Here is a 20,518-nt window from a genome sequence, read left to right as displayed (position 1 = left end):
TACAACTATGCACATTCATACCAAAGCAGTCAATGCACATGCAAATCTCTGAGCAGTTCATAAATGGCACCAAAAGCTGCAAGTTTATGTCAACAAAAAGATTAATTACAGAGGATAATGTTGTGCAACATAGCTTTAATTGAAAGCCACCTCCATTTCCAGTTCTAAGAACCCATTTGACTATCAAATACATTTTGCATTAGAGCACCTAAACATCATAATTATCAGAAATGGGATTACACGTTAATTAAAACCACGATCTCTTATGCAAACCTTTTGCCCCAGCAAGACAACTTTCTGTCCTTGAGACAAGAAGGTTGATGAAGCTATCCCATTCCTAAATGACATCCTAAAACACAGATCATGTAAAATGGAGTCCGCAATGATTACTGCACAGAGCTTTTCCTCTTTCTTGTCAGATGCAGACTCTTTAGCCTGGATGCTTGAAGCGACTCACTGTACTTTTCCAGAACGCTCATGCTTCATTTTGTTATTGATACTACAGTAATCGATCTGCAGTAATTCCATTGTTTGTTGGTACCAAAATACATGCCATATAACTAGCTAGCCGACGTTCTCTGTGACAAATATTTTTATCTAGCTAGCCACATAAAGGTGTTAAGTTTTATTTTACCTTTGGTTTCCAAGAGTAGAGATTTTTAAATACCACATAAACCAGGTAACCAGAATTCTCAAGGGAAAACTCCACAGAATGTATATGGGTTTGTATGTATCACCTGGTATTACATTTAACTTAAATACATCATGAATTCTACTTCACAAACTAAGAAAAACACTTAAGACATTTATAAAATACCATCTCAGAAGGTACACTTAGAATACAAAAGTCTTTAGGAACTACAGCAAAACTGTCAAGATTATAATCTATGTTGAAAGAGACTCCACAAACAGACTTCTCTCAGACATCAAGGTCTAGAGAGGGTATCCGTCTGGAGCAAGTTATCATGTCCCATTATTAACACATTCTACCACAGAAAAAAGCATGGTTCCTTATGGGATTCGTTTAACTAGACATACGGGCATCTAAAGCTATCTGAAATGCCCTGAAACATCCTGTTGAGCTTCTAGATACTGCTGCCGGAGGATGCTGGTCTGCTGCAGGTCCTGAGTTGTATTTTCTAGCCCATACAGAAATTACTCAGGCATCACAGTTACCCTAAACCACCCCAAATGTCACCAGCTGTGTATGTGAAGCTCAGTGTATAAAAAAGATGACTTAACTACTTAAGGAGTTGTTTGAAATACTAAATTGCCTGTTGGGTAATGTTATGCTCTTGTGATACCAACTCCATCTTTCAATATAATTCCTCACCGATAATCCCTTCCAACATGTAACCCATTCTTCAACTAAGAATCTGAAAAACCTCTAAACCAAAACCAAGTCTATCCTTTAACAGCCCAGAATCACAGTCAAACATTTTTGCCTACACCAAAACATATAGATTTCTGTTCCTCAGAATGCCTGAAGCACCAGTCTTTGAATTAATCAATACACCTCCGTTACCAGTGGTAACATTGGGATCCTTCCGTCACTGTTAAAATATAGCAGAAGAATGTCATTGAAAAGTTTACTAGTAAAATACAAACAAAACACTAAATGGAACACAAATAAACCAAATCAAGGCAAGCACCACATATAAACTGAGTAGGATATAGTTTAAGTATAAAAAACTTACTGAAATGAGAAATCAATCCCTATATTAAGCATAAACAGTCAGTTCTAATTGCAAAGGACAGACAAGAAATGGAAGTAGCATATGGTACAGAGTGCTGAATACCAGTTAATGAGGTATTGATATTCCAAGACAATATATTGCAATAAATAGTACTGCATAGGAAGCATCACCCTTTTTTTCTTTTACTCCTCGTATAAGGATTACCACCCATCTGTATGTCAAACAGAGTGAAAACTATCACCAGAAGAGCTCACTAGGAAAAAGCAAGTTCTGCTGTAACCAGGTGTCACAGAAAGCGAGCCCATGCCTCAAAAGTTAAGAGAGTTAACCGTCTGTCACATTATCAGATCAAGTTTTAAAAAGTACTAGCCTTCATGCATGCTTATTTCTACAAAGAATTTGCCTGAAAAAATCAGTGAAGAGGCATTGTGACTGGCTAATTCCAGTGCAATACACAGCACTTAACATTAACTTTGCATCCATTTGGAAGTGTTCAGAGCTATCTTTAACAGTGTTGTAAATCTTCATTTGAAAAGTCTGAAGAGACTCATCTGTTAAAAATCACCACAGAAGTGTTCATACATTCTCCTCTTTTCTACAGATGAATAAAGATGCCTCTGTTTATAAAGAAAACTTTCTGTAACTGCAATAGCAGTGCAACGCAGTTCAGTGGAGTTTAACAGATTCAATTCATAGCACAATTTTTAAAATACTTCACATCATAAATTTGCAGGGATTATATATCTGAATGCTGCTCTTTACATATTCAATGGCAATCAGGATATAGAAAGTCCCACCTGCATTCTGTGGGCTTCACTGCATGCCACTTCAAACTGTATAAAGGGTGCAAACATTTCAAAGTATTTATTCAATTTCATCTTTGATTCCACCAGTGTACATTTTTAGAAAGCATGACCTCAGCCCTTATTCACTTGCTTATAAAACCGATTATAACTTGAGTAGCTCCACAGAAAGTCACTGGTACCACAGAAAATTAATCAACAAGTTGAAAACTCCTCATTTGTAGAAGATAAAATTCCCTTATTCTTCAGGACAGAAGCTGTCCCACCAGTGGTTCAACACAGCAGAACCTACAAGGGCTCTAGTTCAATACAAATATTCATGTTATTCACAGAATTCCACTGCTTGCTTTTGGCATTAAATGCACTACATTCAGCTGAAAGCACCCGTATTTTCATGTTGTACTACCTTAAATATTCACGTAAATGCAGATATTGTTGCAAACACTATTTATGGAAAGCTGTGGAAAAAAATTGTTTTGAGTTACTCTTTCCCATATTAGAGAATGTCTTAAGCATCTTAAAGCCAAAAATGGATGAGGTTCTCAGGGTCCTCTGGAGGTCATCCAGTCCTATCCCCAGCTCAAGCAGGGCCACCTAGAACAGGCTGCCCAGGACCACGTCCAGATGGCTTCCGAGTACCTTCAAACATGGCAATTCCACTGCCTCTCCAGGAAACCTCCTCCAAGGCTCAGTCGCCCTCACAGTAGAAACCTTAAGTTCAGGCAGAGCCTCCTGTGCTTCCATTTGGGCCCACTGCTTCTTGTCCTGCCACCGGGCACCACTGACAACAGCCTGGCTCCACCTTCTTTACACCCTCCCTTCACATATACATTGATGAGATCTTCACCCTCAGCTTCCTCTATACTGAACAATTCCAGCAATTCTCTCAGCCTCTCCCTCATGTGAGAGAAGCTCCAGTCCCTTAATTGTCCTAGTGGCCCTTCACTGGACTCTATCCAGTAGCTCCGTTTCTTGTACTGAGGAGCCCAGAACTGAACACAGTACTCCAGATGTGGCCTAACCAGTGCTGAGATCCCTCATCTCATCTAAACTGAAATCCTCATCTAGTATTCCTTAAGATTCTTCTACTGCTGGCAGGGAAGAAGTTACATCTTCCCGGTTCAGCCCATTTCGTTCATCAGTATTTTGCTAGATGCTTTCTCCAATCTGCCCTTGACTACTCCTGCTGATTTCCTACTGGATCTAATTGCTCAAGTTCTGCTGCTTATCCTCTACCAGATTCCTCCTCTAGTCATACACCTAATTCATCAAGTAACATTCTACTGAATTCAATCTCCAGCCCTTCAACCCCTTTTCTAATCCTTCATTAGTCATCCAACAACTGATGATCCCCGAATAGAAAACTAGAGAATATATAATTAAGATCTCAGCTGAATTAGCCCCTTGATGCTGCCAAAGATGAAAAATTACCTTTAAAACTATTAAAACATCTACATACCGTATTACAGAGATTAATCAAGGCACTGAATAGGAAGACAGTTTTGTTTTTCAAGTACACTTCTTGCAGTTTTCAGTACAGGGCTTTTTACTTTCTCTAAGTAAATACTGAACACAGTTCACAGGATCTATTCCACTTTATTGGTTGGCTTTTTATGTAGTGGAACATACACAGAGATCAGGTAAAAACTCCAGCACCTCCGACGAGACCTTCAAAACACCAAAGCGAGCAACTTCACAAGCCAAAAGACCATCAGCACAATGTTAAAAAGATTACTTTGACAACTTTAGCGCATATTGCTTCCTTTAAGTAAATGAAGCATGCAGGCTTCAAGAACTATTTATCTGAGCCTTTAGGGGCTCTATCTCCCAAGCAAGCATGTGACATCAGTTTGGGAGACTGTTTAGATTATGTATGCAGCTGTTCCTATTTTGATAAAAGAAAATAATTCCTGCTATGATACAAGTTCACACTGACAGCTATGTTGTAACAGTTACAGTTAACCTGTCCAGTTCAGAAGCTCTCAAAGATACATTAAATATTTACAGATCAAAAGAGATCAAATTCAACAGACTAAGTTTGCCTGGTCAAATTCTCAAGAGTGAATTCCAGTGTATACTTTTCCTGTTGAATGTTAGTTCCTTCCAACCTAGAGAGACATAGCTGCCATTATTTTATGGTTTTTTAAATCAGGCCTTCCAACAACACATGAATTGGTAAGCCAGATCTGCTCTGTACTATCCAGTACCAAGAAGAAACAGGTAGAAAACAAACATTTTAAATATAATACAAAACACCAATTGTCTACCTCCAGTTTTCAGAGCTATTTCTAATAAAGCTGCAATAATACATGTATTTACTATAGCTAATAAATACAGCTAACTGCAATAGCTATGGTTTTTAAGAGTAAAGCTTTAGCCACACTTCAGATGCATATAACTAAAACCAGCAGATTACTTACCGAAGAAGTCAAATGAAAAGGGGTCCCTTCCACCAAAAAACTCCCTGAAGACATCTTCTGGGTTACGGAATGTAAATCCAAATTCAAACTGACTATCGTGATGATTTCCACCTGCAAAAAGAATTTAAATTTCAATTACCCTCACACATTCTTACTAACAAGGAAGTTCAGGCCTATATGGTATTTGAACATCCCCTTCAGGTATCACTTAAGTTCAGTACACACATAATACTTATTATAATTAACTGGAAACAGAGAAACGAGAATTATCTGTAATACCTTTTACAACAACCAGAAAAATTGTAAAAACAATTGCATTAAGTTTTTGGAAGATTACATTTTAGGCTTTAGTACAGGCATTTCCAGATTCCTGTCTTAAAGCTGCAGAAAACAGCTTCCTGACAGAATAGACAAAGAAAAGTTGTCAACATACCTCCGCCTCCATTTATTAAGCCTTCTTTTCCGTATCTGTCATAGATTTCACGTTTTCTAGCTACAAGGAAAAGTTGTACATCATGTAAGTAAACAGGCATATTGAATTTAGAAAAACACAAAAGACGTAACTGGTATTCTGAGCTAAACATCATCTCAAACCTAGTTTATTTAATAAAGTTCTGGCACGTAGCTGGTGAACATTTTTGCTGAGTATTGCCAAAATAACATAGGTTCAGAAAGAACAGGTACTAAACTTTAGACTTATTACCATTTAGTTGTAGAAGCTCAGGTCCTGTTGTACCAGAAAAAATATTTGGTATAAGGACAAACTTCACAAGGAAGTTTGCCTTTAAAAAGAATACTGCAGTCTTCATCTTTATATAGGTACCATGAAAAAGTTTTAAGTTTTAAAGGATCTCTGGAATTCAACCTTCTCCTCCCAGCAAGTCTAATCTCAAAGTTGGTCAAAACTTTCCTGCATAAAGCCCTGATCTCATCAACCTCCAAGAAAAGAAGATTCCAGAGTCTCTCTGGAAAATAATCCCAGAGCTCCAGCATTCTCATTGTAAACGTTCTCCTCCTTCTATCCAAGTGGAATTTCCCGTGTTGCAAACCTTGACCATATCCTTTTGGAAGCAAATTTTGACCTCTTTTCCTTTTATTGCACAAGATCAAGCCCATTGTGACAGAGTTATGAGAACAGAAGGACAGTGTTTCTATGACTGACTGCAAAACCTCTCAATTATAACCACTTCTAGTTTAATAAAGGGGAATTAAGTGATGTTAAAAAAATACCATAGGAGGATTTGACTCAAATTGCTTGCTATTATTTTAGAAGGCATGGAAAGGCTCTTAATTTTGCTGCAGACCAGCCTTCCAGTATCCATGAAAAGGGGAGAAAAACTAACTCTACATTACTACATAAGATCAGGCTGCACTGTTGGTACTGGGAGGGAACCTCAAGAGCAGAGAGGCAGACAGTCAGCTTATTTTGCTTGCATTGGTGTGGACGCATCAGCCAAAAACCAGTCAGGACATCTGATTTAGGCTATTAATGCTATTCCCACTGGAATCTCTTCACTGAAAGATGTTTTTGAAATTTAATTAGCATCACTGAAAGAACACGCAGCTACCTCAAACAGCTGCTGAAAAGTAAAATACTTCTGACAAGCATTAAAATTTTATGTACTGATCATCATCTCCAAATAATGGAAGCTTGCAGTAGGCTCACACACACACATCCCCAGCAAACCGAACTACATTACCCATATTGCCTTTCTAGAAAGCATTTTTTAAAGGAAGTTAGGTTGACCTACCCACCAATTTAAAAAGACCAAAGCAGTAAGGTAGACAAACTGTCAGAAGGAGCAGGAAACAGCAAGGAAAACCTGAGGGCTCAGAAAGCCCGAAGTTCATCTTGACAAATACAATGTTCTTGGAACCTCAAGGGAAGTATGTTCTATGATCACCCAATTTCAGTATTCTTTGCTTATGTAATGCCTTACAAAACTATTCTTCTGCCAAAAATCTGTCTTCATTCAAGCCTGTGATGGTGTCAGAAAATTTCATTACACTTGCAGAACAGCTGATTGCCTCTCAAGCCTAGGGCTCAGGATTCAGATACCCCTGCTGCACAAATGATTGTTAAGACACCAGTAACTTAGGATTTGCTCTATATCCAAAAAGAGGCAGCATTTTTTAGATGATGTCCTAAAATTCTAGCAGTGTACTGTTTCCGAAGAACTTAAAGATCTGTATAACAACCAGACCAGTATCCTATTTTTGTCTTGCTCAAAAAATTTGCTTAAGATTTAATTACTCTAGAAGACAAGTATACAATGAACTACCATAAATTAAGTTCTGTTTCTCCCATGACAATTAAGTAAGAAAACCAACCAAAGAAACTGGGTGTACAAGACTGCAGCTTGATAAACCAGGCCAAATTCTGAAAGGTAATCTAGATGCTGCTAGTGCTTTAAATATAGCTTTCCCATGCTCACTGGTCTCAGGTGAAATCAAGGACAGTTCAGAAATAGCACAGAGACAGCTGCAGTCAATTACAGGGGAAAATAACAAAGTGATTTAAGCTACTTCGATAATGAATCAGACTGCTTTTGCCAGGACACTAGCAAAAGTTAGATACTTTCCAAGCAAAAAGATACAGGTGAACTACAAGCTGAAGTCCTGCACCACATGGGTCAGGGCTAAGCAACTGTTCCAGAACAATTCAAAAAAACCACCCTCCTCAGTATCACAGTTGACTGAATTCACCCAAATGTAATCCAAATTTTCTGCAAGGTTTACAGTATTCTTGGGCTTTGTCAAGACCAGTTTACTGTTACAAGAACTAGAAGCAGTAGGCCCACCAGTAGATACTTCAGAGTTTGTCTAGCCCTATTTTTATTGGATAAACACAATAATTCCCCTATACTGACAGTAAAAATGGCTTTATCTCCTAAGATAAAATGGATATTGGTATTCACAGACTACCTCTTCAGAAATTTCTGAAGAGGCCCTGGCAAACATAGGATTTCAATTTCTAGAAGGAAACTGGTTTGGTTACTCAACTAAAGAGATCCTGAACATTTTTGTTTCAAAATTTCTGCTTATTCCATCTTATCTGCAAGCTTCTTTTCTCTTTTCTTTTGAAAAGGAAGTAGTTGAGTTGGATGGTAAACCAAAGTTACAATATCCCTTTCCAGCACCATACCTCAGCATTTTCAGTCTGATACCCAGACTCGAGACCTGCAGTTCAAGAGCTCTTTCAAAATACTTACCATCTGACAAAACTTCATAGGCCTCAGCCACTTGTTTAAATTGCCGTTCTGCCTCTTCTTTATTGTCTGGATTTTTATCGGGGTGCCATTTTAATGCCAATTTACGGTACCTAAATGGGAGGAAAACAGGGGATATTTTACTCTGAAATGAAGGAATATGCTATACAGATAATAAAATGTTTCTAACAAGTTGTCAGGGATTGAAGTGTTTAGAAATTCCCCAGTGCTTTCTATCTTGCGTCTTGACCAGTACCAACAGATATTGCAAGTACATAAAGAACCATCTACTCAGATTTGGTTGATAAAAGAAGAAAGTGGGTTTGGGGTTCTTCAGTTATTTTGAGATTATTCCTGGGCGTTTCTGATGATCAACATCTGGCAGGTCTAAGCAAAACATTCCATAATACTTCTGCTACAGGCTTCTCCTTAGAGCTCCGTAATTATTCAATACTACAGTCAACCATGGGAAGTATCAAGAGTACTATTCTGGTACAAAGACAATAAAGCTCCAAGAGCACCCTGATACCAAACTGTGGCAGCACCTTAACATCAGTGGTTTCTTTGACTGCTACACCTGCACACAATTCCTACGCTCAAATGAAATATTTTAGTGATTTGGAGTGTTTTACAGAGAGTCGTACAAGATCACAGTCCAAACATTTGAGTTGACAAAGTAGCATGTGCAGGAATTTACAAAAAAACAAGGGAGGAGAAAACATAAATCAAACTTCCACACACTACTGCAATTTTATTAATTAAGCTCAGGCACCTGCAAGAAGGCAAAAGAGAAACACAGTATTTCTACGTCACTTCAAACTGCAATTTACCATCAAACAGTTTTGGTATACTAGAAACGTGTACTACAGAAACGTTTCCTTCCAACTGCTGAAAAGTAAATGGTATCTTTTGAAAAGTGTTACAAATACCCATCTTAAAACAATGCATAAACAGTAAATCTAAACACAGAACTGTATTTAATTCCTAATTTAAACGGGGGGGTGGGGGTTGGGGGTGGGGGTGTGTGTGGTAATAGTAACAGATGTTCAGCCCATCAAAATCTAAGCATAGAAACCAGACCCCATGTTAAGAAAGAGCTAGTATCCAAAAAAGCAGCATGCCAAATACTTGTTAATAACTTTGAAAAAGCACCTCTGCAAACGGAGGGGAAGACTTGTTACTGCAATTCAGCCGCAGAAGAAGGGGCTGTCACTGCCTGTACTGTATCAAGTTTGGAGGCACACTCATACAGAGATGTATTTAACAGTGATCAAAAACCAGTGACTGATGGCATTTTCACTTCAGCAATACTCAGCATTCTTTTCCCAATTTCATAAAAATGAGCAAATGCTTTTTCTTCAGAACACTGAACATTTCTCTGTTAGCAAAGCCTAAGTATCACTACTACTCATCCTAGTACTGACAACAAAGTGAGAATCCAGAAACATGTGATCATATTTGCCTCTTAAAATACATATCTTATACCAGTGATACCTACGCTTTTTTAATATCTTCTGCTGAGGCATGCTTTTGCACTCCCAGAACTTCATAGTAATCCACCATGTTTCAGTAGTTGTCTTGTTAACAACTGAGTCTTTCAAGTCCTGTAACAAGAAGAACTGTTGTTAGAACTGAATTGTGTCTTCATAAAAGTCAGGTAGGAGCCTAGCATCTTCCAGTTCCAAACCGTATGTGTGAGACCTGCTTGTTTTTAGAAATTCCAATGTTCCAAACAAAAACAACAACAAAAAAGCTTTATTTTAGGTTGACAGAGCAAACAATACTTTGATTGATTTTTATGTTCTTTAATCCCACTGAAACACAGTGCAGATACAGGTGAACAGCAGGTTCCCAAAACAAAAAAGACTCAAAAGCTAGATTTAATCAGTATATTAAGAAGAGTATGTACAATCTGTCACCATTTTCATATATACATTAATAACTCTGAATGCAAAGAAACCACATACGTTCCCTTTATGTCATCTCTGACACCTGTGTCACGTCCTAAACATCCAGGACCATACACAAAGAGCCACATCTTTCACATCTACTCTTCCGAACATTGCTTCCACTGAGATGCTCCCTTCAAAAAAGGAATATACATGCAGGTCTTAGAAATCTAAAATTCCACCTACAGTTTCCAATAAGCCCTTCTTAAACTCAGACCTGGACAGAAAATTCACATATTGCCAAAGCTACTGAGTACCATTCACTTCCTTTATGTTTACCAACATGAAGTACTTAGCCAGGGAAGACCGCTCAAACTGCAACCAACTCAAGTACAGGGCACCTTGTGTTTCTTAGTATAAGAGAATAAAATTTTCACAGCAGTCCTCAGAAACCTACAAGTTAAAAGACAAAGCATTTGCCTGACTCAATTTAAATACTGACAGTTTCTTGTCAATTCTAGAGAATAGTTACATAATTAATAATTACTTCAACTAAATGACCACTAAGATTAAAGAATCTTTCTAAAACTTGCAAGAACATTTCATATCCTCATGCAAAGGCTTCTTCTCCCCACCACTATAATAAGTTCCGTTCTGGCAAAGCTTTCAAGTACCTTTCCATGCTGCTGGCTCGCTTCAAGTTTCATGAACAAGGCAACACTGACCTTTTCAATGGGTTATCAACTCGTTGCAGGCAAAGTCACCCAAATACACTTGGAACATAATAATACTGCAATATATTAGTCACATTTTCTTATCCCGTGAATCAAGAACAAAAATTCAGTGACATCACTTCCCGCCCTCCCCTCCCCCTCCCTCAAGTCATTCAGCATTTTTCATTTCAGCCCAGGCAAAGTCTCATTTTCATGTTTTCACATAGATGCTGAAAGCATCAAGCATGATATAGCCCAGTGAACTACTCTGAAATAATTTCATTGTACTAGTACTACATGTATCTTTCAGCATACTGGGATATAAACATTAAAAAGATACTTCCTTTTCAAATAAAGTGGTACATCTTCAAAATACATTGCTGTTGTAGGTTAAAACTTTATTAAATTTAATTAGGGATGTGGTTACACACACATTTCCTCAAAGAGCAAAACCAGTTTAAGAGATACCCTGCCACACTACCTCCCCCCTCCAAACTACTTACAGAAGCAAATGTACTGGAGGAGCTAGGTGTTTTTAAAACTTAAGCAGTTTTAGCAACCTAGTTAACCATTCTGTCCCAGAAACACAAAATTAAAGTGTAGCATGTGAACAGACTCCTAATTCTGTTTACTCCTAATTCAAAGGACTTTGCCCTTTAAAGAAACCTCCACACTAAAAAATAAGGGTAGAGTTGATTTTGTGACCAAAACCAAGGGAAGCTGGGAGATGTACACTAAAATGAACATTGGGAATGCCAATACTAATACAGTAATTGCAGGGTTTAACGTGTAAACATACAGATTACCAAAAACATCCCAAAATATTTGCTATCAACTAGCCTAACTAGTTCTGCTGTTTCCCAAACAACAATTAGAAGAACACCTCTGTGAATACACAGGTGAGGAGCAAGGTTAGCATGGGTTAAGTACGTTATCAAATCCTGTAGCCAATCTTTATGACTAATAGCATATATGGAACATATAGTTTACAGAAAGAAATCGGAGGGGAGGAAAAAGTCTAGCATGAGTCAAGCTTAAGGCTAGAGGTCAGAGCCCCTCCTAACAAGAGATAGTAGCTTAAAACCAGTGAGCTAACAGCAGGAAGACACAACACATAAGAGCACATGCCATACTGCGAAGTGTTTTTCCCATATTCTCCTTTTTTCTTAAATACAAGACCTGCATTAATACTCCTCTCAATTTAGGCAGGCATCTTAAAGGGAAAATTCAAAACTCAGGCTTCTAGCTGGAATAAGCAGGTAGGAAAAGCAACTTAGATGTGAAAATAAATCACATCTTTTCCTACAGAACTGGTAGTCATACTGATTTCAACATATATTTCTTTAAACACTTTAACTATTCATTTAAAAATGGTGCTGCAGTGTTGCAAGTTCAGACGCAACACATACACCAACATATCCTAAATAACAGAAGCCTGAAGTTGGGACCAAAAATGAGCGCTGAGGCAACATGACCCGTTCTTAAGATTACTCTGACCCTTAAAAACAACTCCTCCAGGAACAGAGGAATTATTTGTTTCAAAGAAATGTCTGAGGCTTGCATATTCTATGTTTTGTAGGTGCATTATTGTTCAGTTTTTAATTCCAGACTTTATAGTAGTGGCAAGACAGACAAGCCAGCAGCTCCATAAAGAAAACAATTTGTTTATATTCTCCTTCTCTTAATCAAACGTTCGCATCACACTAAAAGGTCATCTCTGATTAATCATTACTTCTATCTGCTTGTTACCATACAGCATGAGCTGCACTGCTACAATTTTAGGTATCATAGGAACTTTTTTCTTGTGTTCAAAAAGGTTTTAGCACTATTTACATGACCAAAATTCATCTGTCACTTTTTGTCCAGCTTAAGCACAGCATGCAAAAACATGAGACAGCATCAGCTAATATTTAGCCCCTTAAAAATACCTGGATTTTCACTCAACACCCCATAAGAACAAAAAAACCCAAACAAAAACACCCCACCAAACCCAACACTCACAAACTGGAAAAGACCTTTGCCTCCCATCTTTCCAGGGAAAAAAAAAAAATTTAAAATGTTCACTCAGGAAAACAACTATAATCAACTTATAACAGAAAACAGCTGACCAAAAAAAAAAAGTAGTTTTAGGGCTAGTAGTAATCTGCATGGTGAAAATGCCTAGATGTTTCAATGAAGCAAACCATACACCTTCCTGCAAAATGAAAGGCAAGAATACTCAACTGTCCTAAGCAAAATGACAAGAATCTTCTTCCAACCCCAAATCTGTCAAAAATCCCTCCAAATACACAAGCAAGGCTCATTAACTAGGCATTCAAGTGGGTTTTTTTTCCCAAAGCCACAAGGAAGCCAGCCCACATTAGCTAATTTCCCGTCTCCAACCATAGAAAATCTTCAAAGTCTCAGAAGAAAAGAAAGCAAAACAAAAAAACCTCCAGATGAAAGAAGTTGTTTCATGGCCTCCATGTTTGCTTGCAAAAATCTACAGTTATTTGTGTTCATAACTGCACTACATTTATAGGATGCTATCAGCTACTTCAACAAATCAAACATCCAAATATTTATGGGAACCAAAAGTTTCCATAGCTTATAGATTTCTCAGTCATCACAGAAGTTAGCTTTGTTCTGGCTTACCGAGTAGAAGGCCTGAATGCTTGCACTGACTCAAGGCAACTGACAGGAGTACATGACCAGGCTTAAGACCTCCCTCTTAACAGCACAACCCAAAGCTAGACCAGTTTAGAGTTATCTTGAAACCTGGCTCGCAAACTCTTTTTTACAGCAAAGTCCTCAGCTACATAAAAGGCATGAGAAGAATTACAGAAGCTAGATATGTAGAGAGCTATAAACTTTTATAAGACCAGATGAGAAAGAGAAAAAGGTAATCAGATGCACAACCTGCAGGGATGACAAAGCATCACCCCTAAATAAATAGGGGAGGAAGGTATCCAAACAAGAAATTCTTTAATCAGTCAGGAGGGAATTCAGACAGCAAGGAGCATGCGACCTTTGCGGTCAGCCTAGTCAGAAAAAGTTATCTATTTCTGGCCATGAAGCAACAGGGCAGCACGGAGAGTCCTGAAAGATGCCAGAATAGCTCAAGCTTAGCAACAACTGCAGTCACCTAGGTAGAGGGAGATCGAGTCCCAAATTCCTGATTCATGCAATTCACAGAAGCAGCCAGTCATCAACATGCTGTGCAAGTTGCACAGCCACCCAGTTTCTAGTACCTGCCTGCTTTCTATGAATGTATCTAAAGGACTGCACCCTCCTGGCAACACAGGAAGAATAAAGACCCTGTTCTGAATCCCAGTTCAGCTTGAGCTTGCACCTGACCTACTCAACAGTAACTGAGCAATTTAGAGATGCCTCTGGTATGTTAATAGATGACACATACTTCACGGATCTTTGGGAATTGCAACCTATGATTAAAAAAAAATATTGTTTTTCACATTCCAAGAGTTTTATTAGAAAGCAGTAAGTCAGCTGGACCTGATGAAATTTTACACTCCTTCAAAGTATGAACAAGACTACAGCAGCATTAATACTGTTGTGGGTCCAGAGCTATACAAAGAATACCAAGCAACACATACAGTATCAAAGTTTTCTAATACCTCTTCATGTGATTTTTATATAGCTAAGACACCTTTGCTAAGCAGCTTATTATTTACAGTAAATTCAGAGACATACACAAATATTGTCAGTCTTAAAGTAACAAACTTCAGATGGAGTTCAGTGACCATTTGCTCACAAGCTACAGACTTCAAATACAATCCATGAGTTGCAATTACCTGCCTGTATCTCCTCCAGTTACCCGTCTAAAAGACGGCTTTGCCAAGGCTTCCAAGACACATTTCTACCCATGGCTTAAGGAGTTCTCACTGCCTTGAAGAGGTCACTGCCTTTAACACACAGATGGTGGTTACAGAAACTGCCTTCTGGTGCTGTCCTACGCCCTAACCAAAAAAAGACAAATCTCACGCCACAACTCTTCAGAGCAGAACACCACTCAGGTAACAATCAAGTGCGTTTTACCTAGTACAACTCGGCAACACAGGAAGCTACATAGATCCCAAATAAAATGAAAATATCTTCATCAGTGCTTACAATATCTGGGATGTGCCATATGTAACTGAGCAGAGACTATGAGCAGTCTCTTGGCTGTACTAGCAAAGGTCCACTGCGCCAGCGCTGTACAGCTGCTAACGTAAAAAAGCCCACACTGCATACCAGAAAATCTCTGTAAGAGGAAGTTTAGAAATGCTAAGGAACCAAAAGAAAGTTACTTTAATTCTGGTAAGTGCAATAACACAGAGCAAGAAAACCTGTATAAAGTTTGCAATTAATTAATCTGACAAATATATTTAAACAATAAACCAACATTAAATTTTTCTTTCCACTGATACATGTACAGTGTGGTACAGGCAAGAAAGAGAGATAGACAAAGTGTGGTACAGGTATATTAAAAACCTCAGCACTTTTAACTTCTACTTACCCAAGCTTAGAAAAGCTGTCACAGTTTAACTTCAAAGATTCCTGAAATTTATTGTTTCATGGAAAAATGTAAATTTACCATGTAATTAAAGTTAATAAAATGTAGTTAAATAGCAATGTTTATACTCATTACATTAATACTACCACAACATCCCTATGAGATTAATCTAATAAAATGAACATTCCAAAAAGCTTAGTTTAACCTCATGTTTACACCAAACATCCTGTTTCTATGTTAGAAAACAGAGTGGATTTGCATACAGTCATTATTATATGACAGGATGCAGTTCATACAGCAGAAAAAGGTAGCTAGGCTGACTGCATTGCCTTGCAGTTCAAGTTCTATTAAAAAAAAACAACAACAACAATAAAAACCCACCACAACCAGTTAAGAGTCACCTGTACAAGGATCCCTCACCCCTCAAGGCAAGAATTTACAAAAAAACCTGTCCACTCCTCTCCCCCTGAAGAGGAACGAGACACAACTGTGGCAAGAACTACAGGGCTTTCTCATCTGTATTACTGCCTGACACATGGAAAGCCTGTAGAGGGCAACAAGTTGGCAGCTGGACTTTATGATCCTACAGGTCTTTTCCAACCTTAACGATTCTATAATTCTAAGAAACCATTAAAAAACAAGTAACCTACCAAAAGCGGAAACAGAAGAAATTGAAAATCTTCATCTGTGAAACAAATGCAAACAAGCTAACAAAAACTGGAAAAGGAAGTAGGTCAGTGAATAGGTTACCCTCACACCATTGGCTGATACTCTGCTGCTTACCTATCTGATCTATGAGCATGCCTTAAATCAAGTAGGTCCTTATTCACAATCTCTCCTTAAACCAAAGGGGCATTTTTCCAAAACACAACAACTCAGGTGTCCAAATTTGGAATTGTGTCGTACAAATAACTGGAACACTGGCACCCTCCTAAAACTAACCATAAAAGGCTATTTTATACAAAGTAAAAATATTCCTAACTCATTTTAAAAAATGTATGATCTGTGTTTGATTAAGTGATTAAAAACAGTGAAAGCCTCCACTGGCAAAGATCAGGTCCAGAAAGTTTCAGCCAAATAATCACATGCAACCAGATGAGCCTTCAGGGGAAAGAAAATAGTTTAAAGTTTCTACACACTTCCCCTGCAGTCATTTTTGGAGTCATGATAATTTTACTTAAGCTAACCAGCAAAAACAAACGTTATATTAAAGCAAACGCCAATTTCTTTTACAGAACAATGATGACAGGCTGTCAGAGATTCAGGCTACATTTTAAGACAGAAAAGAATTTCCTCTAATGATAATAATTAACAAAGTTTTAACAAAAAACTGGCTGCAATGTAGCTACGAATGGCTTCAGACTTATTTTGAGCTGCAAGATACTTCTTGAGTGCTGAGTCCTCACTATTATCAGCAGGACTTCAGTATTTATTCAGAACAAATAGAAAACATAAATGAAACATACAACTAACAACTGTAGGAGTAAAACTCATATGCATAAAGTATTTCTTCCCTAGCTGTTAAATAAACAGAATAATGCTTTCAATAAGTCTAAACTTAAGAAAAATCTAACATACATTCAAATGTAGTATTTAATTCAAAACCTACTAATATCATCAACTACCATTTTAATATAAATCTATCTAGAAATAAACAATCATTGTACGTAAGATCCAACAAATTTTGACAAAGCTAAGTAACTTCTCACTAATCCTTCCGCCCCTCAAATAAACCAAGACAAAGGAAAAGCTGTTGACAGAAAATGTTTTCAGGACACTGCTGACGAGGTTCTTTACAAATGCTCTTAGAGAAATGGGGCATTTCCTACTTAAGGAGCAAAATACTAGAATGTTAAACCTCACACAGCTAAGTTGAAAAATAAGGCAATACACTCCCTTCAAAACATCATTATTCATAGGGTAAGAAAGAGATGGTCCGCTCAAGTCTGGACGTGCAGCGTGTTGACATGATCGAGATGCACCATCCTCTACAGAGCAGAACCCAGCTCACACGGGTGGCTGCACTCAGTCTGTTCAACTTGGTGTGACATTTCAGTCAATTCCAGGCTCAAGCTTCAATGCCTCTGGACTCACAGTAAAACACAGTCATCACCCTCATCCACACGACCTCAGCTCAAAGACCTAACCATGCCAACGCGTTAATCACAGATGTACAGGAGTCCTGAAAGTTTTACTGTTTAAAAAAAACCAAAACACAGGTATTTCTTTCCCCAGTACAGTCCAAATGCTACCAGGAATGCATATAACCTTGTTATTGAGATGATGATTTAATGTAAGTTGTTTCTTTTCTCCATGTACATTCCAAAACTTCTAATGGATGAAAAAAAGAATACAGCATATTATGTATAGATCTATTAAAAAAACAACTAGGAAAACACATTATCCCTCCATCTAAAAATTCTGTGTTACACGGAAGTGAAGCCTTGCATGCTTTCTCCCAAAGTCCAGCCAAGATAAACTAGCAAACTGCATCAATCTAGAAAGACAGAAGAAAATACCAGAGGAAAAGCTGTTTTGGTAAGAATGTGCTGTAGTCAGAAAGCTCAAGTGCTAAAAAGACAAATCTGATGGAGAACAAGTGGAACTCTGCAGTTTACAGACAGAGAAATTATTAACACTGCCGTTTAAACAGTACTGCCAGTAAAAGCAGCAATTTAAATTTCCCCTCCAACGTCTACAATTCTTTAAGAAAATTTAATCCTAAATTAACTTCCATTTCAAACATTCTCATGCTTTCCACTGAAAAGGCAGTATGAGAGCCAAGAGGCAGAAACAAAGCTAGACCACTATCGTGCACTACTTAGCATTTTGGTTGTTTAAAATAAAAAAAAAATTTAAAAACCAACACAAAAAAACCCAATCACAGAGACAAGACCTGCAAATACATTTATTCACTGGTCCAAACAAATCTTCTTTGACAACATAATCCAGCAAACTAAATGGTACTTTAACCACCAGGCTCTTGATCATCAGCTGAACACAAAATCCCTCCTAGGGTACAAGGATCTCCAATGAGTACACAAAAATTAAGGTCAGCAGGCAGCAGTAACTGCAGCCTCAGAGGACGAGAGGGGGAGAGCCTAGTTTCATTCCAGCTGTTCCTTCTGTGTCAACACCTTGTTCTTATAACTTTTTAACACTTTATATCGTAAAAACTCAGGGCTCGATCACTAATTGACCAGTGTCACAAGCCTATTTGCACGTTAGCATCATTACAAATTTATCTCCCATGATGTTACTGCATCCAAAACGAGAATCAAATGAGCATCTTATTATTATCAGAATTCAAAACGAATTTGCTCGCTGTTTTGAATAACCTTTTCTAATGCCTTCATTAGGATGGCTCAAGCCTGCAGCACAGGTGTTCAGCAGCCAGCGAGAGCTCTGACAGCAGAGCTGGAACACAGCACAAAGTGTCGCTACAAACAGGAACGCTGGTCATAAATAAGCTCGCGTCCCGACTCGCTGCCCTCTCAGAAGTCCAGCAAATACTGACGACAAACTATGTGCCTCACCTGCCAGGGACGATTTTCAACTCGGTTTGGAACCTCTCCACAGCGAGGTCACAGCCACTGCCCGCGCCGCCTTCGCCCACCGCGCAACTGACGGCCCCTCCTCTGAGCGACCACACGCAGGGCGGGACTCTATCGGGGAAGGAGAAAAGACGTTTAGTTTACAAGCACGCCAAAGTAGTACGCTGCGGAGAAAAGCACTTTAAGTAAAAAACTTTATCATCTGTTCACCGCGCTCAAGACCGAGGGAAGATCTGAGGCTCTCCCTCACCTTTTCGCAACTGAAACCACCGCGAGCAGAAATGGCAACGCGGGTTTTTTGTCCCCCAGCCTCCTCCGCGGGCGGCGAGCAGGAGGCAAGTCGGCCCCCGCACGGCACTGCCGGCCCGGGGATGCCGAAACCCATCTCCCGCGCCCCGAGTTATGGGATAAGCCCGGGGCAGCCGCTGGCCCCGGGCGCGGCCGCTCACCCGCCCTGCGGTTGTGGAGTGGCTTCCCAGGCCGGCGGCACCCCGGAGGGCCCGCTCGGCCGCCGCCACCGCTCCCCCAGCGCGCAGCATGGCGACGGCGACGGCCGAGGCCTCTGCTCCGCTCCGTTCCGCCGCGCCGGCGGGCCCCGGCACCAGCAGCACCGGCGCCAAGGGCCCAGACATCGGCGACCCCCCGCCCCCTCAGGCAACCGGTCGCGTCTCGCCCCCCGCAGTCACCCACTCACTCACCCCCTCGCTCGCTCGCCCGCCGGTGCCTCGGCAGCACGGCCGCCTCCCCCCGCCAGCAGCCCGGGACAACGGCGGCGCCTCCGCTCGGCTCGGCCGCAAACAGGAAACACCGTCAGCACGCGCCGTCACTTCCGCACGGCTGTTTCCGGAAGTTTCTCGAACGGCGCGCTTGCCCCCGCGGCTTGCCGCATGCCGCGCGCGAGCGGAGCCCGCCCCCTGCCGGCGGTTCTGCAGCGGGGGCGGGGCGCGGCACCCCCTTGGCGGGAAAGGGGAACAACCCCGCGGGGCTTCTCTGAGAGGGAACGAATAAAAGTGACGTCCCGATCTGAAAAGGAGAAGGAAAAAACTTAATAGTTTAAAAAAAACCACCCTTTGAATCGGTGCCTTTGGCTGCTGAGGCGAGTAGCCAACATTTCCTCCCCTGTTGCAGCTTTATTTTAGCCTCAGATGTTGTGACCCTCATGCACCACCCTTTTGAGGCCAGGTTCATCGTTTTCCAGCTGGCACTCCTGTGGATTCCTTCTGCTGTTTGCCTACATTTAAGCACACTTTGGGTTATATTTTAGTATGTGGTTTTCCGAGTGTCATGGCTGAGAGCAAAGCATCAGCAGCCAAGTTATTATTCTATTTTTTAAAAAATTGGACCTTATCCATGATTTAAATGGCTGTAAAATTACACTTCTTGCCCTTTATTTAAAAAGCTGGAGGAGGCATTGATTTATAGATCACCAAGGTGGAATTCAAGAGTTTCCACAACTAAAATGTGTGTTCCCCAAACAAAGTCAATTAAAAGGCTACCCATTATTTTGGAGGTGTTTATGTGGGAGCGGGATCAGTTAAAAAATTAAAAAGCAAGCTTGGAATAAGACAGAGGAGAAAATAGCACAAATCAGTAGGGCAGCAGGACAACCCTAAGAAAAGTATAGGCTCGGTGGTTTGGGGGAAATACAGACTTCAAAAGAAATCTTTTTCTATGAGATCTGACGCTAAACTGTGGTCATGGAAACAAGTCTTTACAATTAGATCAAAGAGACACCAAGCAC

General features: G+C 39.7%; 1 protein-coding gene across 2 annotated transcripts in view; it reads right to left on the bottom strand.

Moving 5' to 3' along the window:
- DNAJB6 (DnaJ heat shock protein family (Hsp40) member B6) overlaps window positions 1-19,610 on the bottom strand; it is a 62,365-nt gene extending 42,755 nt beyond the window's left edge. For both annotated transcript variants that reach the window (XM_075082378.1, XM_075082377.1), the window contains exons 1-6: window positions 19,476-19,610; window positions 18,760-18,888; window positions 9,628-9,733; window positions 8,133-8,242; window positions 5,354-5,413; window positions 4,921-5,031 (exon numbers count right to left, since the gene is read on the bottom strand). In XM_075082378.1, coding sequence (XP_074938479.1) covers window positions 4,921-5,031; window positions 5,354-5,413; window positions 8,133-8,242; window positions 9,628-9,692 — 346 coding nt within the window. In that variant the 5' untranslated portion in view covers window positions 9,693-9,733; window positions 18,760-18,888; window positions 19,476-19,610. The remainder of the gene's footprint in view (window positions 1-4,920; window positions 5,032-5,353; window positions 5,414-8,132; window positions 8,243-9,627; window positions 9,734-18,759; window positions 18,889-19,475) is intronic.
- Window positions 19,611-20,518: the final 908 nt, after the last annotated feature.

Source organism: Phalacrocorax aristotelis, chromosome 2 (assembly GCF_949628215.1).
Source record: "Phalacrocorax aristotelis chromosome 2, bGulAri2.1, whole genome shotgun sequence".
NCBI lineage: Eukaryota > Metazoa > Chordata > Aves > Suliformes > Phalacrocoracidae > Phalacrocorax > Phalacrocorax aristotelis.
This window is presented reverse-complemented; position numbering and strand designations above follow the sequence as displayed.